Source organism: Manis pentadactyla, chromosome X (genome assembly GCF_030020395.1).
Source record: "Manis pentadactyla isolate mManPen7 chromosome X, mManPen7.hap1, whole genome shotgun sequence".
Lineage (NCBI taxonomy): Eukaryota > Metazoa > Chordata > Mammalia > Pholidota > Manidae > Manis > Manis pentadactyla.
Genome location: NC_080038.1, coordinates 43,815,528 through 43,841,175, shown reverse-complemented (window position 1 = coordinate 43,841,175; position 25,648 = coordinate 43,815,528). Strand labels below are relative to the sequence as shown.

The window sequence follows — 25,648 nt, the reverse complement described above, 5'->3', positions numbered from 1 at the left end:
GCCACATTAAAAAAAATCAATTCATGTCAAAACACACTATAAATGAAATTTGGAAAGCTTCAACAAGCTGAGACAAATCTGCCACATGACAAAAAATATACTCAATATTAAAACAGCTCTTAAGATCAAGAAAATGATCAACAATACAAGATAAAATGGGCAAAAAAGTAGAAGCAGGCCAACAGATAACCCTGAAAGGTCACCCTTGTTAGTAATAACAGAAATTAAAACAACATACCTTATAGATAGCCAGATTTGGGGAGCTTTTCCAAGTAATACTGCTCAGTTCTGGTGGCTTAGCAGGAAAGGCAAGAATATTCCCACTCCCAGAAATCCACTGGAGCAGTCCCCCTTTACTCACCAAGTTTCAGTGTCTCCTTCTCAATGTGGCTTTGATCACCCTGTTTAAAACTGCACTCCATCCCCACCCCTAAATCCTATTTTTTCACCTTGTAACCTAACATACTATATAATTTACTTATTGTGTCAATTGCTTATTCTATCTCCCCCAATTAAAATAAAGCTCCCAAGGACAGAGAGATTTTTCTTTCACTGATGTATCATAAGGATGAAATAGCTTTGGACGTGGTAGGTGTTTAGAACTATTTGTTCAATGAATAGGAGTTAAATTGGCTCTTGCTGGAGACAACTTTGACAATAATTATTAAAAATTTTTTAAATGTATATACCAGTAATATCATTTCTAAGAATATAACCTAAGGAAATAATCACTGATGTGAGCTGTGAGCAATGGTTATCCAAAGGATTATACATCTTAGCTATGAATTGTGAAAAACTGCAAACAGCATACAGTGGAACATTTAAAATGATGTGGAATATGTAATGCTATGAAAAATATTCATGGTAATGTTAACTGGGGAAAAGTATACCCAATGATTCCATTTTTGTCTTAAAAAGTATATATATGTATATTAATAGCAACTAAAATAAATTATGATACAATGAAAAAATTATTGAAATACTTTATATCCTTTTTATACTAACTCTGAAATCTGGTGTGTATTTTCCATTAATAGCATATCTAAATTCACATCAGACACTGCTTATTGGCTATGAAAGCTAGTTACCTAACCTCTCTTTGCCTAAGTTTCCTCAATTTTAAAATGGAAATTACAGTATTTACCTTATAGAGCTGTATTGTAGTTTAATAATTTAGTATGTGTAAATAACTTAGAACAGTACCTGGAAAATTGTAAGGGCTCGATAAATATTAACTACCTTTACCATTACCATCTTCCATTATATGAAGAAACAGCAAATGAAGAAACCAAGTGTATTACCCAAGTTCGTAAAGCAAATCAATGCTGGCTCTATTCTTTTTAAACAGTTGTCTATTAAACCATGCAGGGCAGCTGGAAACAATGGAAAATCATATTTTTTTACCCATTTAAAATTCCAAAGTGCTAGCCAAATGGAGTTTGGGAGTCAGTCCAAATGACAACATTCTTCAAAATGGTAGCTTAGAGAAATGCCATCCAACTGTGTTACTCTAACAGCCCTTTCACCCAACCACTTCCTTTAAGCTCTGTCCCCTATTTGCTGTAATACTCCATCCATGTCAATAGGTGAAAAGTATAACTCCTTAAATTTTGTTCTGCATTATTTTGGATTATTTTGCTTTGGGTTTTTTTGCTTTCTTTTGGGTTTTGCCGTTTTTTTAGATGACTGGTGGAAATAAATATTCTTGCAAAAATCTGCAAAATGTCTAGCACCTAAGACCATCCAACCTTTGACATACCTGAGTGCGCTCATCAGGAGACTCAAAGCAGAGAAGCACCAATACAGAAGCAATGGCAGAATTGAAGGAACAATGGCCTAGGAATCAAGAAACCAGATTTCTGTCCCAGGGTCTATGACTAAATCACTGTGGGACCTTAGGCAGCCCACTGAAACTCCTAAGCTGTATCTCCGTTTAAGGTAAGGTCACCTGCAGTATTTAGGACAAAGAACTCAAAAACTCAAGATAAAATTGCATCAGGTCTTAGCAGTCTTGTTTACCTCTTTTTAAGTGTTCTAGTCGTAAGTTCCCTTTGAAAAAAATGAGTACTGACAAAGTTTGGGCATAATTTCCTTTAATATTCGAATAATTAGAATACCTAGAAAAGTAAATAAGGTTCCTCTATCTAATATTTATGCTACTATCACTGAAATCCAAAAAGTGGTCATATCCTCCAAGATTAAGAATTATAGGACATCAACATAACACAAAAGGGCAGCAATGACCACCTCCATGGAATTACCCCTAACCCCAAGTTTCTTGGAGCAGGGTTTCTGAACTTCAGCACTGCTGACATCTTGGGTCAGGTAATCCTTTGTTGTGAAGGGCTGCCTAGGCATTATAGGATATTTAACAGCTTCCCTGACTTCTACTCACTAGATGCCAGTAACATCTCCCACAGTTATGTCAGACAAAAACGTCTCCAGATGTTGCCAAATGTCCCCAGAGAAGCAAACCTGCCCCAGTTGAGAACCATTACTATGAATCTTCTACCATGGCTGCCCTAAATTCCTTTGGAATTAAGCTTATACAGAAACATGCAATTTTCACTATGTCATTGCTTATGACAAATCCTCATTAATACAACATGGAGTGATCAACTTCCATTGGCAATCTGGACCTTCAAAGGGCATAATGTTTCTGGTTAATATACATTTAATACACATAAAGTGGGAAATACTTTTATAAAATAACCTATTATACTGTAGAGCTTATCCATACATCTTTTTCAGAGTCAAAACAGTATTTTCACACAGAGATTCTAATAACTAGTATCTTAGATTCAGATATTTAAGTTTTAAAGCCCAAGATATAGTTCTTTAATGTTAGCACCCAGCTTTAATTTACTGACCAAAGTTTCTAATATACTACTCACTACCACCTTATTCTCCTCCAACAGCCCTCATGCTTCCTCTTACTCACCTAACTGCTCACATGTTCTGGCTCCTAATGACTGGGCCCTATAACCAGTCTACCACCTTTTCATCTAAAATTTCAACAGGGGGTTATTCTATTTTGTTCAGTCTGCTCATATAAGCAAATTGGGAAGGAGTACTAATGAGAGTTTGTCAGTCATAAAAATAATAGCATCAACCAAACAGGGAATATCTACTCTTTAATGCTATGGGGACACAAAATGAAATACATATTAGACATGAAAGAATCACAGAATAGAAAGAACCACAGAAAGAATCACATCAACCATATGCCCAAAGTTATTCAACTTGCAAATTGGTACACTTGATACTGGAGCACTTGAGTAAAGGTAACCTGATTCCAACTATCGATGAAAAACTAGAGTTTAGAGTTAAATTTGTGGGCTTAGGACTCAACACCTGGAAGAAAGGACACCAACAGAAAAAAAGTGGTTACCTCTGAGGAGGAGGTTGAAGGGACACTTTCACTTTATATTTAAGGTGCTTCCATGTTATTTTTTAAGATGAATGTGCAATCATGTGTTACTTCTCTCATTAAAAACCAAAAAAAGATAAAACCAGGACAGAAGATGAAATCTCAGAGAGTATAAATAGAGAAAAGGCAAAGAATTCAACCCTCCCAAATATGGACATGATTAAGGGGCAGAAGGAAGTACAAGCAAGCAGCAGCAGGAAAGGGGGCAGAAAGAGAACTAGGCGAGTACAGCAACTCTGTGGCCAAGGAAGGGAAGTTTCAAAAAGGAACTGAACTGTCAACAGAACCAAAAAGGGAAAGTGGGAAAGAAAGAAGATGGCAGAACACAATTTAGATCTGAAAGAGGCTTCTTAAAAATCATAACCTCCTTACATCATGCCCCTCAATCTTTGAAACAATGGAGACCCAGAAAGGTTAAGTGGCTGGCTAGATAGGTATTGGTAGCTAGAGGGCAAAGCAAAGGGAAACCACATGTGGTTTAGCAAATGGGTCCAGTGGAAAGGAAGAAATGGGGCTAACTGGATAAGCAGTACCTGGAATAAACAGGAAGAGAAGAGACTGAAAGCAGAAGCAAAGAAAAATAATACAACTTTTCATCTGAAGCTGTATAACTTGTTTACTTTTTCATTTTGGTTGTTATATTAGGTCAGGGGAATCACTTAGAATACCTGGGTTTCCCCTTAGCACCTTTCCCCTCTTAAACTATACACATACTCCATGCATCATTTTCCCTCTAAACATGAAAGATTACCAAATCTCTATTCCAGCCCAAACCTTCTCCTAAGCCCCAGAAGATGAATCTCTACTTGGATATCTATAGGCATCCAAACTGGAACCTCCATCCCCACAGTTTTATTCCTGCTCCAGTGCTCTGTCTCAGTGAAAGGCCCTACATGATGAATGACTTTAGGCAAATTTAGATGAACATCATCTCTCATTATATTTTTGTGAGCAAGATGAAAAAAACATTCCCTGGATATCAGTAAAGTTAGAGTCATAGCTGTTACACCAGCCTTATCCCACGAGTGTCCATTAATGGACTAATGGTAAGGTATGAAGTCTTCAAGTAGCCTCATTCAGCTCTATGCTGAATGCAACACTTGTATGTGACCCCCAAAATGTCCACCTCCTGGTGTTCATGCCATTGAACAATCCCCGTGCCTTGAGTATGGGCAGGACCTGTGACTAGCTTCTAGCCAAGAGAATATGGCAAAGCTGATGGGCTGTCACTATTATGATTAGGTTAAATATATGTATGCACTTGACCCTTGAACACCATGGGTTTGAACTATGCAGATTCACTTATATACAGATTTTTTTTCAATTAATATATTGGAAATTTGGGGGGGTATCTGTGATAATTTGAAGAAACATTTTCTTTTCTCTAGCTTTATTGTAAGAAAATAGTATATTTTCTTACACACACACAATGTATGTGAAAATCGACTATTTATGTTATCAGTAAGGTTTCCAGTCAACAGAAGACTAATAGTAATTAAGTTTTTAGGGAGTTATAATGTGGATTTTTTACTGCAATGGGGGGTGGCACCTTTAACTCCCATGTTGTTCAAAGGTCAACTGTATATAGTAGTGTCCTCTTATTTGTGGGAAATATGTTCCAAGACCCCCAGTGGATGCCTGAAACCATGGATAGCACCAAACCCTATATATACTATGTTTTTCCTATACACATATGCCTATGATAAAGCTTAATTTATAAATTAGGCACAGTAAGCGTAACAACAATAATAAGTAGAACAACTGTAACATTTACACTCTAATAAAAGTTATGTGAATGTAGTCTCTCTCTCAAAATACCTTATTGTACAGTACTTACCCTTCTTCTTGTGATGATGTGAGATGATAAAATGCCTACATGATGAGGTGAAGTGAGGTAAATGATGTGCACATTGTGACAAAGTATTAGGCTACAATTGACCTTCTGATGATATGTCAGAAGGAGGAGCATCTGCTTCCGGACCTCAGTTGACAGCAGGTAACTGAAACTGCAGAAAGCAAAATGATGGATAAGGGGAACCACTGTATATGGGATTCTTTCTTGCTAGCATGACACAGACTTTACCCCTTACTGGCCTTGAAGAAGCAAGCTGCTATGCTAATAAGTGCCTATGGAAAGGGCCATTTGCCAGGCAACTACACGTGGCACCTAGGATCTGGGGCCCTCAATCCTACAATCACAAAGAACTAAATTCTGCCAACAGCTGCATAAGCTTAGAAGACCCCAAGCCACAGAGGAGATTGTGGCCCCAGCAAACACCTTGACTGCAGCCTGGAAGACTGAGATGCAGGACCCAGCTAAGGACTCAGCTAAGCTGAGACAGACTCATAACCCACAAGAACTGCCAGACAATAAATTGCTATTGTTTTGGGCCACTAAATTTGTGGTAATTTACTATGCAGCAATAGAAAACTAATACACCAAGTAATATTTTATTAACAAACAAGAAATAAAAGTTTAACAACATTAATGTTTAAGTAAAAGCCTAGACAGAAAGGTTTCAGTAGAAAGAAAATAACAAAAAGAGAGACAGACACATGCTTGAAGGAAGAAGGAGGCCTTGGGCTCATTACAAGCTCATAGTAAGATGTAGCTACCAAAAACCCAATACTATCTCAGACTGTACTTACAAAGTTCAGTGTACAAAACAAAAGGAAAAGCGGTCCTATTTTGCCATTTGAACTGGTCAAATCAAATCAATAAACATTTCCTGGGTACCTCTACTTAAGACATTAGGAGGAATAGAGGGATATACATGTTGGCAATCCTCAAGTATTTTCCACTCTATCCAAGGAGGTAAGATAAACATTTTAAAAAGTCAAATCATAATAAAGAATTTAAAAAGCAGTTTAAGACAATGATAGAAAAGATGTTATAAAGCAGGCATCAGAATTCATCTAGCAATTAGTTCAAGGCAATAAGAGAAGCAGGAGTTCAGAAGAGGGAAATAATGTATCATAATCAATATTATGATTGTCATTTTGCCAATATAATATAAAAGTAAGTGTATTCAACACTGGGATTCAATTTCACCTTACTAAGCACAAGCATTCAAATTTTGAAAAAGTGGAGGTTAAAAAAATATTCAGACAAGCTGTGAATTTCAGGGGCTTTTAGTGACAGATAGCATTACATTTTACAGATGAATAAATATGGGCAAAGGAGGGTTAAGTCATTTGTTCATGATTACAAATTAGTAGGTCAATTGTTCTGAGAAGCAGATTTTCTTAGTCTAGAAATGCAAATGAAAACTCACATTACCTTTCTAGGTTACAATGGCTACTTTTGGTTAACATAATGTTTTCACTAAAATAATTTGAAATCCTGTCATGCTTTACTCTTCTTCTCCTTCCCAAGTTCACCAGTAGTCAAGGTTTATCATTTCTTCCTTTCTGATATCAGTCACATTTATCCCTTCCTTTAAATCCCCAAGTCAGTAACTTATATCCAGGCCTTCATAATGTTCTACCTGAATCTCTTTCATCACTCTCCTAACTAATCTCTCCAATTGTGGCATCTCCTTCCCATCTCTTACATAGTTTAAACCATGACATTCTCTCGAAGTCCTTCAATCCCCACCCCCCACCACCACCCACTGCTTAGCAGAATGAAGTACAGATCTCTTCATCTGGAAGCGACAGTTGGAGTCAAGCCCTGGCTCTACCGCTTGCTACCTATGAGCACTATTTTTCTCATTTGGTAAATGAAGTTGATACCAATTGCCTCATATGTCCTGGTTTCTATGGGTCAGTCCCTGTCTATGCTACCACATCTGATTAGCATGCTACTTTACTATCAAAAGTGGTTTTGACAATAAATCATTTGGTCAATAAAGGCTTGTTATGATGATTTAATGAAGTAATGCAACAGGCCTAGCATGATACTTTGTTTTCTCATTCCCTCAAAGGTACAATGTACTTTGCTGCCTGAAATCATATTTCTAATATCAACAACTATAGAAGAACCTACCCCATACTACATTGCCTACTTCAGATGTCACCTCCTCACCTTTGTCTAACTCCTATGGTATTATTCTAAGCCTTTTTTATATTGTGTGTCTAACCCAAGCTGGGGTCACAGTTATTTGTGCACATGTTTTAACTTCCTCAGAGACTAGCTATGGGGAGGACAGCCTCTGCTTCTGATTCCTCTTAGTCCTACACATGGCACCTAGCAGTATCCCACACAGAAGATACTCACTAAATGTCGTACTTAAATTCAGAAAGAATCCAGAATTTTGGCCACAGAATTGCATTCCACTTTTCAATCGCCTGTTATAGTCAAGCTTTCTGCTTTCTTACCTCCTTGAGATCATTGCATTTACTCATTAGTACCACAGAAAGGAGACTCTAACAGGAAGTATCCGTCTTTCACAACTGACCACCACCCTGATTATTTTGGGGAGGCAGTAGATAAGGAATTCTGGGAGTGATGATCCTAGGAATACAAAGTAACATAGAATACAGGTTCCAGAGCCAGAGACTGCCTTGGATCCAGACTTTATCAGTTGTGAGCTCAGATACTATGTGAAGCACTTGGGAAAAGCACACGGTAAGTATTTGATAAATGATAGCTATTATTATTTGTTCTCTTCTCTCCCTCAACTTCAATCAAATCAGAATCCTTTACTATGGAGTGAGGCCTCTCAGCAACACCCTCTACACAGAGAAGCCAAATACTGGCTCTCAGCAGATACAAAGTCCAGCCCACTTGTGGCTCAGGGTCTTCTTTGTCTGTCTTTCCAGGACATCTGGGTTCTTCTCCCAGTTCCTCCATCTTTTACGCCAAGTCCAAGCTAGGGCCATTGCTAATAGCTTCTCTGATCACCAGCAAGGACAAGAATCTTCCTGACTGGTTCTCTAAGCATGACTTCCAGGTCCAGGTTCAAGTTCAGTTTCAAACCACACTCCAAGCAGTTCCTCATGCTCTATGGTTTCCACAACCAGACAAATCTCTTAAAAGTTGCACTCGTTATGACGCCCATCTCTCTACACCTATCCACAGCCAGAAATTACTTAGTCTTTCTCCTTCCTCACGATTGCTCCCATCACTACAGCCTCTGCCCCCTGCCCAACTGTACATCTTATGCATACAATTCTACATCCTAGAGTAAAATCTGTCTTGCTTCTTAATCCATTGTTAAGTTTTCTACCATCCATCTCCTGGTTAAGATTCCAAATATTATAGAACCAGGGTCAGTTAAGACAGGGTAGTGATTATTGTCTCTAAATGCACACAACTGAGTGAAAGAACTATTCATTACATCAAATCGAGAGAACATTCAGCTGAACATTCTCTTTACTTCTTGCATCTCAGACAAAAGCCTTCTTTTTGAGGGGACGGGGCAGGGGAGGGAGCTAAAATGAGCCTGAAGCATTTAGGAATTTAATCAAACTTTTACTACACAAATATCAGGCAACTTATATCCTCTCCACTTCAAATGTAAGACTATGCCTGCATTCCCCCTCAGGCCCTTAAGCAAAAAGCTCAAGAAATTGTAGCCTAGCATGCATTTATAATATTTAAACAAGTTGAACAAGAACAACTATTTATTCAGACACTGAGACACTTAATTGTTTAACTGTGGCCTAAAGTACAATTACTATGCTACTTAGGTATTAAAATACCCACAGATAAAAACTAATGACATAACTAAAATTGCTTCATCTAAAAACAAAAAACCCTAATAAAATCACAATTTTTACCTAATTTTGTCTCATTTTCTTAGTAATAGGCTTTAACAAAACCACAGATCCCCTAAGCCCCTGGCCATGATGATTCCCTGGTAGCTTTCAGAGGCCTCTGATTTGCCCAGATTCTGCCTCCTGTGCTTCAGACCTAACTTCTCACTTCAACCATTATTTTATGTTCTATTTCTAGTATATTAGTGTCAAGAAAAGAATCAAATGGGTATGGGATTTTTTAATTTTTACTATTTAAAGGCTTTATAGCTTATTGTAAACAAGTTAAGTAGTACAGAAAGGTATCAAGTGAAAATGAAAAGCCCCTAGCCCTGCCTCCCCTAATCTCCAAGGGAACAACTGAGAACTGTTTCTTGTGCTTCATTCCAGAAAACGTCTATGCATATGTAAGTATATGTATATACAAACTCATATCCATCTATCCTATACCTTCTCCCTTCTTTCTGTTGTACAAATGGGATTATACAATACCACTCTGCATCTTTTTTTCCCCACTGAAAATGTATCTTGGACATCATTCCCTGTCCTTATATATAGATCTACCTAACTTTTTTTTTTTTAGAATAACAAAAAATATTTTACTAAAACATAAAATTTACAGAAGTTTCCAGACAAGCCATACAAAATGGTCACAAGCTTTTTCTTGAAGGGAGGATTCTACACTTGACAGCAAAGTCACAATGTTATTAGTGAGGGCTGTGATGTTTAATGTTCCCATTTTGGTTCAAACAATCAAGCTTGGCCATCTGCAGTATCTAAATAAAGTTAGACTTGGCTAGAGAGCATATTCTAAAGAACTGGTTAGCTGCTTTTAACCAATGCAATTAGATCACCATAAAGGGGAGGACAGGAGCCCATTACAATTAGAACTACCCACCCACCCCCAAAAAATAAAGAAAAGCACCCACACCCCTGCAGCTAACCCTGACAACTACCTTCATTCACAGTGCTTTATACTTAAACCATGATGGGGGAAATGAATAAAAGCAGAGAGGGGCCACTGCTTTTAAACTTTTCACAACAATCCAGATGATACTTCTAGCCTCTGCTCATGCTTTACAACAGTGAATCAGGACAAGACATAGATTTGCTAATGTGCATTTAATCACCAAAGGACTGAAGATGTCTGGGCTTTTATTCTGTAATGTTTCTAAGACTGTGTCCATTAAACACAAACAAAAAAGGAAGAAGTCTTGGCAGAACAGGAGAAGTGATGCACACTTGATGATCAGATCGATTTAAATATTATTCATGGCATATAGCCTAGTTCATGCTCTAGCTGTATCTGTGGCCTGGGCTTCGTTGGTCTTCCACTGCTCCACTACATCATTTGCTAATGGATCATCTGGATTGGGAGCACTTAACAAAGCCTGGATCGATAGCAGAACTGTGCGGATCTGCAGTGCTGGGGACCATTTATCTTTCAAAATATCTAAACATATTCTTCCCAACTTGTCTACATTAGGATGATAAATTTTGGTCATGAAACGTACTTTAGGGGCTGCCATCGGGTATTCTTCTGGAAGGAATAGTTCAAGTTTAAAAGTCCCTCCCTCAAAGGGGGAATCCTGAGGACCAGCAATGACCACATGGAAATAACGAGCGTTGCTCTCATCTGGTTCTGCTTTAATGCCGGGAACTGGTTCTGCCAGCAAACACTGGGTTTCCTTGATAATCCTGCGGGGTAGCCCAGCCATCTTGTCAGATCCCGAGTTTGGCCTCTGGTCTAGTCTCAGTACCTCACTCTTTTTAATGAAATGTACAGCATTCCATAGTGTTTATTCACTGTTATTAATATAACCAGTCTCTCATGATAGACATCAAGATTGCTGCTATTGAAAAAAATGGCAACAATGAGGCAATATCTTTGTGACAAGTGACTTTTGTGCAGTTCCTTTTTAGACTGGGACAAAAATATACTCATCTTACATTTGATAAGGATTTCCAAGCTAACCTCCAAATGGGCTCTACCAATTTATACTCCACCGACACTGCACAGAGGTGGACTGCTAAATCAATCACCTGATCTGAAGTTCCTGCAGCCCAAGTAGAAAACCAGACATTTAACAAAAAAGTAGCAAAGCACTGAGGATTTTGTTACATCTGTTATTTTTAACACACTCGAGAAAACCAAGTGCCACAGTTGGTGGCAGACACACCTAGCTGCGATTAACTTTGCCCTCCTCCAAATGCAAATTCAGAGGGTGCTATTCTTCACAGTTAATTTAGCTTTCAAATAATGAATTCCTAGGTTCAGAGATTTATTGGATGAATTCAGTATAGAAGAGAAACCTATGCTGCTCCTGGCAACATCACCCACAGTTATTTCTAACACCAGGAGTGCTACATCATGGTGTGATATCAAGGGGTTCCCACACACCCGTAATTAGTTAAAGGCACTGGCAATAGGGGCACACTTTGAGTATGTAAGAACTCAGTATATCAGCATACTCATGGCATGGGATGGTCTGTCTGCGAGCTTTTGCTAGTTTAACAGAGAATTAGGGTTTTTTTTCCATGACAGTGAATGTCCGTAAGCATCACTGCATAGAATTTAGTGAATCACATCTAGAATAGTATCTGTTTAACATGCTATATTTTACAAAGTACCTTACCTCCTTTAATCTTCATGGCAATCCTGGTAGGAAGGTAAGGCAATTACTATGATTAAACAAAGACTCCATGAACACATACTGTGTGCTGGGCACTCTATGCTAGGTAGCTGTATGTGAAGATGAATGAAGACACTAACCTCTTGTTCACTGTCACCCTGCCCTATCCAATTTAACCACAAAGCCTTTGTATTGCACTTAGGATTCTTGGTAACACAGCCTACAAAACCCTATGTGACCAGTACCCTGCCCACCCTTCCACTTTCATCCCATGCCCATATACCTCATCACTATAGTCCAGCCACACTGGACCATGTTGGGGAATAATCCAGGTTTTTTCCACCTTAGGGATTTCCTCCTCATTTCCTCTTCCTGGCATGCTCTTCCCCCAACTCTCCACCTGAATAAACTCCTACTCATTTTTTGGTCTGAACTCGTCACTTCCTCCCAGACACCTCTTCCCAATAAGTTATGTCTCATATTCTTCTTCTTCATAGGACTTCACTTTCTAGCACTCACACAGTTTATAATGAAATATTTGTGCATTTGACTGTCTGCATTCTAACTCCCCCATATGACTGCAAGGTTTAGGAGGACAAGAATCATGACTTGTGTTAACCACTGTAATCCCAACACCTACCCAATGAAGTGCTTGGCACACAGCAGACACAAAAACAAAAGTACTGAACAAATACAGCCAATGCCCTTGAAGGGTATACAATACAGTAGGGAAAGACACAAAGAAGGGAAGGGCTAAGTTTACCAGAGGATGGGCGAGGTTTCAGGAAAGATTACAGAGAAGAGACTACCCTTCTCAGGGCTAATGGCTGAAAGGTAAGTAGGCTCTTACCAGGAATGTGACCTCCTGGAATGATCTAGACCATCAGAGGTGGACTACAAGTAGGGAAGAACAAGGATGACTGTGTGCTTCCTCTCAGACTTTTGGCTTTGCTATCTAGGTGGGTGGTACAATAATTCAACATAGAAAATATAAGAAGAGATTGTAGTATTATTATTAATTACCAGAGTATAGAACCCAAGGAAAAGGAGGCCTTGATAGAGTTGGGAATTTGGATTGCAGCAATTCCTCTGCCCACTTGCCTCTCACCACTCTCAAACTAAATAGAAAATACCATGATTTCAACCTGGGAATATCTGTCACTGAGCCATAGGTGGCCACAGGTGTGGCCACCAGAAGACAGCACAGTCAGGGCCAGGGCTGGGGGTGGAGATTCTCTACACCTGAACACCTTGGCTAGAAGATGTCAGTGATGTACTTTAGTATGCATATCTTTTCATGTGGTGGCCAAATGAACAAAGGAAAAAGAGATTCAGTACACAGAGTATTTCACATGCCTGGTAATGTCTGTTTCATTTCCACTGGATGCTCCCTATCCTAGATTTATTTCTAAATGCTCTATGTTGCAATTCCTGTGTTGCTCTTCATGGAAGTAGTCAGGGCAGAAATTCTAAATAAATACAATAAAATGTTACCTAACGCCTGAATGGTATTGGGTTGAAAAGCATCAAAATATGTCATTACTAAGAGGGTTACCTCATCCTGTTAACTCCTCAACAGCTTCTTTGGTCTGACCACAGGTCTATAAATACCTGGGGCATTAACAGAAAGTATAAAGAATAAGAAGAATATGAAATTTTTGCCACCTGTAATGGAATTTTCTGGTCCCCCCTCCCTCCACCCTGCCACACACAGAACAGCATTACATTAACAGGAAGCTTTGAATAATATTTCTGGTTAAAACATAACCTATAATTTATTTCAAAAATGCTAACAGAGTGACAGAAAGAAAAAAACACATCCTAGAAGCCTCAGTGAAAAAAACAATTCTTTGGGAAAAAAGACTAAACTTTTCAAAGTAAGCAATAAAGTATAATAAGGAAAAACTAACATTTAGCAGAAAATTATAAAATAGCCAAGCGTGGGGGAGGCAGTGTAACTGCAGTAGGGGCTAAACAGGCAGACAGACTGGGAGAGAGAGCATGCTAGGCAGCACTGGTTATCAGGAGCCCAGGGCTTAGTCCTGGCTGGCTCTGTGCACCATGTGACAGCTGTATGACCCAGAACGAGTCTCCCTAGGCTTCAGTTTCTTTCTTTGCAAGATGAGACCTTTGAAATAGATCACTTTGAAAGATCCTTTCCAATTTAAAAACAGCAGGGAAAGAGTATATCAATTTTTTATGCTGCAATTATAATATAATCAGAACAGCTTCAACAGGCACACACTTGGGTGATTCTCATCCTCATCTACAGACATGTGAGATAAATATTACCATATCCTCTTGCACATCTTAATAGTAAAGGCCACCATTTGTGAGTGTTCAACAAGTGCCAAGCAGTGTTCAAAGGCTGTATGTGTGTGTATTAACTCATTTTATCCTCCCAGTAATCCTATAAGTAGTTATGATTATTATTAACCCCTTTTTACATATAAAGAGGATGAGGCACAAAAGGATGAAATACCTTGCCTATAGCTAGCAGTGACAGGGCAAGGACACAAACCCAGGGAGTCTATCTCCAGAGACTCAATGTGATCCCTGATGAGACAATTGTGGCTTTCGGAGTTAGAGGTAACTGGCCACCAGCTGGCAGGGTTGGGTTCAAATCCAGACATACCAGATTCCAAAGATGGTGCTCCTTCCACAACCATATGCTTGGGAAGAAATGGCTGACGGCTCTTAGACAAAAACTTTATGAAAGATGACTTTTGTTTACCCCCTAGCTATCCCCCACCTATTCTTCCCCACTGAGGAGTTGTAGAGGGAAAACAGAGGAGATGAAGAACTCTTTTCTTGTACCTGCCACAAGAGAGACACTATGCCAGATAGAGAAAAAAAAAGCGGGGGACGGCAGTGGGACTGTGCTTCTTTACTCCTGCTCTAACAACATGAACTTTGCTTGACAGTCACACAGATACTCATGTTTTGGGCAGCAGGCAGGAGCCCATGGCTCTTCCTAGGGGATGGTGGTCCAATCCTCAAGCCACACAGCTCTCCAGACTTCACACCAGGGCTCTGTCACTCATTCACTGACTGTTTTGTGACACTCCCAGGGCCCCCGCACATTAGCTAAATCACCAAAGAACAAAACAAAACAAAAACCTGCAGGGCTGAAATATACTTCCTGTAGATCTGAAGCCCACAGAAGAGTTTTTCACAGCAACTATCTATTTTCTTACAACTTTCCTCTGCCTTATTTTTATGTTTATCCTAACATATTTTACTACCTCACCTTATTATGTAACCCCCACATTAGATTAAGTGTAATTTCCCAATTTTTGCACAATCTCCCCTGTCCCCACTTCCACTCCCGAAAGAGTTCTTGGAGTCAATAGGAGAGACAGCCAAAAATTACAAGAGTACTTGAGGAAGTATTAATAACAAAAAACTGTTCTAACCAAATCCTCGGGGGCTTGGTTTCTTTTTCTTTTTAATTTGGAGGTAGGGAGGGCACAGAGTGGCTGAAGTAGTTGTCTCCAAGCCCACACAATTCACTCCTTTTTGGTGGCACTGTCATTTTATATCTCATTTTCAAATAACTTATTTATTATAAAAGTAATACATAGTCATTGTATAAAATCTGGAAAAATGGAAGAATAAAAAAGGAGGAAAATATGTGCATCTTATTACCTGGAGATAGCCACTTTAACAACTTTGCTTCCTTTCCTTCCATTCTGTACTTATTGTCACATTCATAGTTGTATTCATAACATATAAACTTACAGAGATACAAATAAAGCCACATTTAAATTAAAAAGACAGAAATGGGATAATCTCACATTTTTCCATTGTATCATGAAGATTTCTCTCAGCATTAGTCTTGATTTTTAATGTCCAGAGATTTTACTCTGTGGACCTGTCATAATTTACTTACAATCCCCTACTATGGAAACTATGTCTTCAATTTTTCACTATTACAAATACTGGGTCTATAAAGCTGGGTGCATATATCTGATATTTCCTTCAGAAATTATACTTTTTTAAATAAAAAACAAGGAATCCATGCTATTTACAGAAAAATTGGAAGACAGAAATTAGCAAAATAAAGTCAACCTTAATTTATTTTTTAATACTTTTGTATATATCGATCCTCAGAATTTTCTTTGTATTATACACACATGTACACACATACATTAAAATAGGATCATGCTATTAATAAAAAATAACAGTTACTAATAATAACTACCATATATTGAGTACTTACCACATACCATACTGTGATTTTCTCATTTAATCCTCCCAACCACCCTATGTGTTAGCTCAGCAATTTCCAAACTTGTCTGCACATTAAAGTCACCTGAGGGGCTTCAAAAATCCTGAGGGCTGCATCCCATCCTCAGAGATTCAGAAGTAACAGCTGGGTGAGGTCTGAATTTGGGAGTGTTTAAGAGGTACCCTGGTGATCCCAATGGGCATTACAAGTTGGGAACTATTAGGTTCGCTGTTATTTTATTCCTCTTTTACTGACGTGGAAGTTGAGGAATGCTCAGGTATTTCCCAGCATCACCCAGCTGATAAAACTGGGATTTCAGTCCAGCTGTAAACCCAGAGCCCAGAATTTTAACTATTGATAAGTCTGGATCTGCTTCCCCGACCACCACCCATTTAACATCATATCATGAACCATGTTGATAAATGAAACTCTACATTATTGTTTTTAGTAACTACAGTATTCCATTGTATCACTGTATCAGAATGCAAGTGGTATTCTTTTCTCCCACTATAGAATATGCTGCAATTAATATCCTTATTGACACATCTTTGTGCGCATCCTTAATTATTTCCTTAGGATAAATTCCAAGAAAAGGGATTGCTGGGTCAAAAGGAAAACATGCTTTTTAAATCTTTTGACAAATACTGCCAAACTGACATTCCCACCAGAAGTGTATGAGAATGCCTGCTTCCTCATGTGCTTGCCAACACTGAGTTTCATCATTCCTTTTTAATCTTTGCAAATTATACTGGAGAAAATAGTATGCCATTTTAATTCTCCTTTCCTTGACTACTACTACTGAAACAGAACATTTTTTCATGTTGGTTGGACATTTGGATTTCTTCTTTTATGTATTTTCCTATTGTCATCCTTTGCACATTTTTCTAGTAAAATAATCATGTTTTGCTTATTGCTCTGTCTTTGTTTATTAAAGGTAATGAATCTTGTTGCGATTACCTCTAGTTTTCTCATTAACTTCATTTATGGTTTTGTAGAGATATTTTAAATTTTCATATAGTTGATCATATTAATATTTTTCTTGATAAGCTTACCTTTGGTGTTATGCATACAAATATCTTCCTTACCCCAAGATTATATATTCTCCTAGATTTGAGCTTCTTTACCATCTCTCTTTTTTTTTTTAAACTTTCAGTTCTTTAATGCAGCAGTTCCCAAACAGGATTATACATCAGAATTTCTTAAAGAGCTCCTTTAAATGCTCAGGTCTTTAGACTGAATCACAATTTGGGGGAATGAGATCTGAGCAGGAATATTTTTTAAAGCACCAAGGGCAACTCTGATTCACCCCATTCTTTTTTTTTTTTTTGGTATCATTAATCTACAATTACAGAAAGAACATTATGTTTACTAGGCTCCCCTTCACCAAGTCCCCCCCCACATACCCCTTCACAGTCACTGTCAATCTGCATAGTAAGATGCAGTAAAATCACTACGTGTCTTCTCTGCATTGTGCAGCCCTCCCCGTGCCCCCCTACACTATACATGCTAATCATAATGCCCTCTTTCTTTTTCCCTGCCCTTATCCCTCCCTTCCCACCCATCATCCCCAGTCCCTTTCCCTTTGGTAACTATTAGTCCATTCTTGGGTTCTGTGATTCTGCTGCTGTTTTGTTCCTTCAGTTTTCCTTTGTTCTTATACTCCACATATGAGTGAAATCATTTGGTACTTGTCCTTCTCCGCTTGGCTTATTTCACTGAGCATAATACCCTCTAGCTCCATCCATGTTGTTGCGAATGGTAGGATCTGTTTTTTTCTTATGGCTGCATAATATTCCATTGTGTATATGTACCACATCTTCTTTATCCATTCATCTACTGATGGACACTTAGGTTGCTTCCATATCTTGGCTATTGTAAACAATGCAGCGATAAACATAAGGGGGATTCACCCCATTCTTTACTAATAAAGACTATTTTAGTCCTTCTAAATTTATGTTGGTGTCATTTTTTCCAAATTGCTTCAGCACATTTGTTAAACAAATCATTTCATGAATTTGAAATGCTACCTTTTCCTAGTTGGGAAGTTCCATGAGAGCAGAGACCATACCTGCTGCACTGACCAGTACATCTCTAGGGCTCAGCAGACTGCCTGGTGCATGCCTGGTGCTTAATAAATGTTAACTGAATAAATAAGTAACACCCAACACAAGTCTCCAACTTCATCCCACCCCAAACTGGATAGTCTTCTCATCAATATTTTCTTGACCATTACAGCAATAAAATTGATGTTATTAATGATGACCTTCAGTTAGCAAAAATATTAAATTATGCCCAGTACATGGTGTTTAAAGTGGCCAGGAAATGTATTAAAGAGCTATATCAAATGAAGTCAAAATAATGATGTTGGCCATGTTTAAGCAGTATGCAAATTCTGATCAAATTCTCCGTGGGGGAACTAGACAGTGTTTACTGAGAAACTAAGCAGACTTGGCTTCATCTAGCTGTTAGAGTTCCTCAGCTAGCTCCAGAGTGTGACTCAGAGCTTCCTTGAGCTGAGGATAGACCCACACATTCCCTCTTCCATGAGCCCATGGGAAGAAAACTGGAATAGGGAATCAGGAGAGCTGGGTTTTAGTCCTGTCACTACTGTCAATCTGTTTGAGCATGGGCATGTCACTTAACCTCTAGGAATTGAGCTAGATGTTTTCTAAAGATCTCTTCAGATCTAAACCTCTACCTAAAGACCCAAACAGACTACCACAGGGCAGAGCTTCCAAGAATAACTTGAAATTACGTCTACAGAACAGGGTCCCAGTCTCACCCCAGGATCTAGCAAAATAATAATGATAATAATAGCAGTAGTAGTAGTAGCAGTAGTAATAGTCATAGTAGCAGCAACAGTTATTGCTAAATTTTACTGAGCACTTATTATGTGCTAAACAATATCTAAATGTATTACTGCCAATAATAATGGCACACACATATGATACTATGTTCCAAGTGCTTTGCATATATTAACTTATTCTTCAGAACAACTCTATAAGGTGAGTTCTATTATTATCCCCATTTTACAAAGGAGGAAACTGATACACAGGTTAAGGGACTTGCCCAAGGTCTCACAGCTACCAAGTGATGGAATCAATAGGGTAGAACCCAGACCCATACTTTTAACTACTACCATACTACCACCCCAACAACCATGTACTATGTTGTCATTTCAGAGGTTGCACAAGGATTAAGTTACAGTTACTTATATGGAATACTCTCCCCTTCAGTAGTTCTAGAAAAATTAAGTTTACTACAACATAATTTTAAGCAGGTCAGATTCAAAGCCTGAGTTAGCAAAATGAATTATTTATTAAAAAAACAGGACATTGTGTTAAGACTGGTCATCCATTAAAATGTTTATATTATAAAACAAATAAATCATTAACTACTAATGACATCTCCATTAAACAGAAAGAGAAAAAAATAACACACACTCTTTATGCATCATTAGGAACAAAACTCTAGATCCCCACCTGCACAAACTCCAGTTCCATACTTTTAATCATCTACCTGACATGACAGCCCACAGGTGTCTCAAACCAAACTGGGTACACTAACTTCCCACCATCCCCATGCCCTTCTCTCCTCTTCCCATATTCCCCATTTCAGTGATTGGCACCACCGGCCACAGGCACCCAAACTTGGTGGCAATCTGGACTCAGTTCCCCCCACATCCAGTCACAGAACATTTCTGGAATTCATCCTTCTGTTCTACCCTTGCTGCCCCTACTTCTGCTCAGACCCTCACCATCTCACCCCAAACCACTATACCAGAAACTTCCCAACTGGCTCTTGGCTTTCTTTCTCTCCAGCTCCAGCCTCACCTCAACACTGCTGCCAAAGTAATCTTTCTAAAACAAAATCTGATTGTTACTTCCCTGTTTAGAATCTTTGTATTCCAGATAAAGTATAAAATCCTTCCTAGAACATACAAGGTTCTTTATTATCTGGCATCCGACTACCTTCCCTGCTTCATCTGGGGTCATGCCCCACACATCTCACATGAGGCAAACAGAGCAACTTGGAAGTTCCCAAACAGTGCTTCTCTGTCTGCCCAGAATGCAATTCTCTCATTTGCCCATCTAGCAAACTCCCACTCTTTTTTTTTATACCAGCTCAAAACTCAAAAGAGTTCATTACCCTGTTCTCTGGGCTTCCATGGCACTTTGCACTTCTCCCTGTTATAATACTTATTCAACCTAACACAATGATTTGTTTATGTCTGTCTTTCCCATAAAACAAGGAACTCTCTAGGGTCCTGTGTCTTATTTGTCTGTGTATTCTAGTTATTGGATGAACCACCATCTCAGGATTTAAACAAGAATATCCAGATGCCCATTATGTGAGTCAAAGCAGGTATATAGGCCAAATTCCACTTCAACAAATCTCTTTAAATTGACAAACCTCATACACCTAAAATACTTGTTACATTTGTGTGCCTACACACTTGAAGCCATAACCAACAGGAGACAATTTGAAAAGAAAGGTCACCAACAAACCTACCTGTTGAATACTTATAGATATTTGAGTTCTTTCATTCTACTTCATCTCAGTGGTCCTTAACCTTTTGTGGGTCATACACCAATTTGGGTAGTGTTTGCCTATCATTTCGTAAACCCACACTCCCTTTTGATAAACATAAAAATCCCACCCACCCCTGGAGATTCTGATACTCTCCCATAAGGCACAATCTTCAACCCCACCACAAATAAAAAAAACTTGGTATGTGATAAGAATTCACAGGTTCACAACAGGTATGATCCATCAGGCAAGAGATGGTTGAGCTTTGCTCTCAGGTAGTTCATAGTATTTGAAAAGTCATTTGCCTTCTTTTAGCAAATATAAAAATTATAATATTAAATATGCTTCAAAGTCTTTATTGGGAAGAGGAAGCCAGGAAGGTGCTGACATCTGTCTCCCTCACCTTTGAGAACCTTATGATAGAAATTTGCTGGAAACAAATGAGAAATACAAGTATGAAAAGATATCCTGTTTCCTCTCATATAACCCCCACAAAGCACATGGTCAAATGAAGAGAGCTCTTTGAAAATGCTTCTGGCACTACACTTTCCTGCTATTCCCCAAACATACACACACACAACTTCTATAAAATAATTTGAACTCCTAGAAAGGAGCAACTTCTTTTCAACTAATATATTTTGTCCTTGTAGAGACAAAGAATTAAATTAAAGAAACAGCTGGCTGCCTGCCACTGGCTTGGGGTGGAGGATAGAGAAGGAAGAAAAACCAGCTACAGGAATAAGTGCTAATTTCTTACCCTGCCACATGGCCATCTTGATTCTATCCTTCGCCACATTGGGGTCTCAGGCTCAGAGTCTCCCAGAGTTCCCCAGTTTTGTAGGGGGGGGGCTTGACTGGGATATAGAGGTAACAGCAGCTGTGATCTTACTTTCTGTGAGATTTGTGTTTCTGTGAGATGCTCAAATCTTACTTTCTGTGAGATGTGTGATCTTACTTTCTGTGAGATGCTCAAATCCCAAACCTGAAAATGTAAACAGAAAAATGAATACCTAAATGAAAAAAAAAATTTCAAATCCTTGAAAAGTATCTCCTGTCCCAATCTGAACTTCTCTTTCAAAGATACACACATAGTGTCACGTTTTTCCCCCGGCATGGTACCCTTGAAGAAAGATAAAATGGGGAAATCTAGAGTCAATTAATATTGCTGCTGCGTGCTGTTCAATTCGACATGAATCACTGGATCTTCAGTAAATGGGTTTCAGAATCTCAAAGGATGGGTGGTTGAATGAGATGACTGTCAAGTGTCTTTCCTAGCATTAAGTTCACTCTTTGGGGAACGAAAAACACATAATATCTAGTGCCCTCCCCAACTGCCCAAAAACCCAACTTTGCATTAAAAAATTAGAAAGGAGAGCAAATCTTGTGCATACTTCAAGTTTGAAAATAGAGAAAGGACGCATAATGAAAAGTTAAGAGCTATGCCCTGTCATAGTTCTTCCTCTTCACTTCATCCTACTTTCCCAAACTTTGCCAGTGTCCTATAGGGAGCATAGATTGCTTTTATAATCAGGAGAAAGAAGAACCAAAGAAAAAGAAAAATGGAACAAAACCAAATTAATTCAGCTAATTCCTACATTTAAAACATCACATTCAGTCTTAGGACAACACTATGCTAAGGATAGGAAAGGAGTTAGGAATGGAAGAAAAAAAATGAAAGGTCTACTTCGTTTGATTCAGAGCTTTAGAATAGCAAACACCGTGCTTTGGTCTATTTAAAAGTTCTTAATAAATTGATCTTCCTTATTTAGCATGCAAGCCAATCTGATTTTTCTAAGAAAAAGTCCTCACCCTTTCGACCTAGTGAACATCAAAGTGGATTGCTGTTTCCATAGCTTTTATAGAAGCAACACCTCCACCAGCAAAGTGAAAGCACTAATGCGCACATACTGAAGACTTAACACCAACTTGAGAGTTGTCATTTTGGCCTTCTTTAATGACTTTATTTTTTTAAGACAAAAATATGTATGTGTCCAGTAGTCCCAAAAACATCAACAGAGAAGAAACAATGCTTTGGTTAAGGAATGGTTCGTGAACTCACAAAGTCCCAGGGTGAATTCACCAGGAAAAAAGCGCTCTGATGACTTATCTGGAACCTGTAACAGTTTGTTTGGGTTTGCCTTCTTTTCCCCTTATTTCGCGTGCAGTTAAAAAGTACCGATCTGCGCCTGGTAGGACCAGGCGAAATGTAACATCTCTGAAGTCACACCCTGGCAGTTGCTAATAAATATATGACATTTATGTAAAGCAGATTCTTACCGGCTTTTTATGCTCCACACTTCTGGATTTATCTCACTTATTTAGGGTTCCTTACACTGACGTTATCACACGGGCACATGAACAACTTCACTTGGCACTCCAGGAAACTGATTTGCTCTGAAATAGTAATAAAGGCAAACGCGCATCAATGAAAAGGTAAAGCTCTCCCCTCCGAGGTGAAGGCGCTCAAGGGCAAGCCTGGAAACTGGAGAGAAACAGCTTCCTGCATTAAGTGGGAAAAGGAAAACTCACAATTACTTTTCTGAATTTGGACTTCTATTCGCTAAGAACCACAGGAACCTGAGAGTACAGACCAGGAGGGAGAAGAACGGGGCCTCGACAAAGCTTTGCCGGCCAAAGCCACACTGCCCTAGTCTTGGGAAGAGGACGCCTGCAGCTAACCTCCCCCGTTCAAAAGAGGGGCGGGCTTGGCACCGCTCCGCGAGAAAACTTCGCTGGGACAGTGCAGAGACCCTTGCTGGGGAACAGGGCTGGGCTCCGGGGAAGATGCCGCCCTGCACTGGCTAGAAGTAGCCGGTCTGACTCCTCCGAGTGCCAGTCTGTGGCAGCCGGGCAAGGGGTACCCCCCATCTCCGGGGGGCCGAGCTAGCAGGGAGCGCTTCCCCTGTGTCGCTGCGCCCAGGAGGTGCTCCGAAGGTGGGCCGGGAACCGGCGGCCCGCATAGGACCTGTTAGGAAAGAGACAGTCCATCTGTCTTTACCTGCCGCCGAGGTCAGGAGCGGCGGAGCCCGAGTCCGCCGCCGGCCGGCCGAGCGCTCAGTCAGCTCTGGCGTCCAGACACCAAATTGAGCTAGCGCCCCCACGTAGCCGGCAGAGCTTCATTCACAGCCCAGCAGGGAGGAGGGGGAGAGGTGCGGGCGCGAGGCTCATGTGACAGGCGCCTAGCAAGTATCGGCCAAGCACAGCTTACATCTGCGCGTGCGCGCCCTGGCCAGCCATCTCCCGGCACGTCGGCTGAGCCGGGGCTAGGGTGACGCGGGCCGGGAAGGCGACAGGGCGTAGGGAGCCGCGGTGAAGGAGGCGTGGGAGGAGTTTCCGCGTACGCAAGCGCAGTAGGTCGGCCCTGCGCGCTGCCATATTTAATGAGGACTGGACGGGTCCTAACCCAGTTCTGGTGCGTTAATTGTTCTGGGAAAATAAATGTTTCATTTTTGAGTTTCGGGCTCACGGTACAGGTTTTTAGTTTTGTCCTTAGAATGAAACTGTTCATCCTGAGATTCTGGCCCACAGAATAGTTAGTAGTAGATACCTAATACTAATTACATTAGCTCACGTATTTTGAGCCTCTAATTACGTGCCACATAGTTCCAAGCCCTCTACTTTTCTCATCTCATTTAATGCCCACAATAAGCTCCTTGCGGTGCATACTACTGTTTCTCCACTTTTATTGAGGAAACAGAGGCACAGAAAGGTTAATAATTTGTCCGAGCTCACATAATACGAATAGGCATATAGCGACCACCTTAATCCTCATTGCAACACTGGAAAATCTACACAGCAGTTTTCAGTATTATCTCCGCTTTAATAATTACAAAACGGAGGCTCAGAAAAGCAAAAATCACAGGTTTTAGTAAGTAGGAGAACCGATATTCAATCCTAGGTCTACCTGACGTCGAAGTCCTTGCCCTGGGATTGCAAGAAACAGCCCTTCGTCTTACGAGAAAACAGGCCAATGGGGAATGTTGACTTACTTAAGATGATCCTGCTAATTAGTTATTAGCACAAATGAAGCTGGAATCCATATACTCAATCCACGTAATCTAACTAGAACCCCAATATTTTAATTCCTAGTCTACTTTAGTGAACAATTTTTGAATTCCTACTTTGGACAAGCTAAGTGGCTAAGAGTATAGAACCTGTATCTTAGCCCAGTCAGGGTAAGGCCACCAAGAACAAATCTGTAATCTGAAAAGTCAGGCTTTTTGACCTATTGCAATAAGGAAGGCTGCACACCAGGTAAACCGTGGGGCGTCTCACCAAACAAAGAAAAAAAAAGGCACTATAGGGAAGGGTAGAGTTTAGGTAAATTATAAATAAAGCATTGTTTTGGTAAGCTCAAATCAGGGCTGTGTGGAGGGGCCAACATCAGGACTACACTGTGAAGTGAAACCAGAATCTTGTTTCCTTGGGAACCACAAAGTAAAGATAGATGTGGAATGCTGTATCCAGATACCCTTATTTGAACCTCTGCACCTGGATTGGAAATCGAGGCTGCTTCTCTGTGTCTGAGAAATTTATGTCTTCCAGACAAATATGGGATGTTTTATTCTCACTGATATGATTTTAAGCAGCAAAGTATCTAATAATCTATGATACTAGAGAGAAAAAGTTTCTAAGTGAATAAAAAAGTGGTGGTGGTCACTCAAATAAAGGGGGTTGTTATCACTCTACAGCTGCAGTGTGTCTTTAGAGAAATATTGATTCTTGTTAAACTTGCAGCTGGCTTTACCTGTGTCTGTTATTCCAGTCCAATGAATTGGCTGATTTTTGCTTTCTCAGCCCAAGCAAATTTTTACTATCTCACTGGTAACATTTAGTCCTTGCCTTCAGGCATGTATAGGTAGGAGATAGCCAAAAGTAATAGAAAGAATCCAGGGAAGTTTACACTGAGTCCTCTGATAAAGGTAAATCCAACTGGAGGTAACATCTTGTGTAAAGGAAATCACATACAAAGACCTGTGAGTAGTCCTGTGTGGTTGAAGCTTAGGGTAGGAAAGGGAAGTTGTAGGAGATATAACAAGAAGGCAAACTGAGGCCCAGTTCTGGAGCATCCTGAATTTTGGACTGAGATTTATACTCAATTCGTAAAGTGACTGAAAAAAAATT

At 39.6% G+C, this 25,648-nt stretch overlaps 2 protein-coding genes across 5 annotated transcripts in view; both read right to left on the bottom strand.

Annotated features, from left to right (window-relative positions):
- The window catches only part of CLCN5 (chloride voltage-gated channel 5), a 172,784-nt gene extending 148,976 nt beyond the window's left edge, over positions 1-23,808 (bottom strand). Inside the window, exons 1-3 of one of the 4 annotated variants that reach the window (XM_036917109.2) lie at positions 23,523-23,808; positions 22,802-22,918; positions 21,414-21,506 (exon numbers count right to left, since the gene is read on the bottom strand). Coding sequence is in view for 1 of the 4 variants with exons in the window: in XM_057495809.1 (XP_057351792.1) it covers positions 21,282-21,297 (16 nt within the window). In the remaining 3 variants the exon portion in view is untranslated. Of the gene's footprint in view, positions 1-21,281; positions 21,507-22,801; positions 22,919-23,522 lie in introns of those variants that run through there. The other 3 variants (XM_036917111.2, XM_036917108.2, XM_057495809.1) reach the window with 3 other exon arrangements.
- On the bottom strand, positions 9,688-10,906 carry LOC118928149 (ubiquitin-conjugating enzyme E2 N-like). Its single transcript, XM_036917115.2, has one exon. It carries the CDS (start codon positions 10,846-10,848, stop codon positions 10,420-10,422), a length of 429 nt encoding a protein of 142 aa, XP_036773010.2. The 5' UTR covers positions 10,849-10,906; the 3' UTR covers positions 9,688-10,419.
- Positions 23,809-25,648: the final 1,840 nt, after the last annotated feature.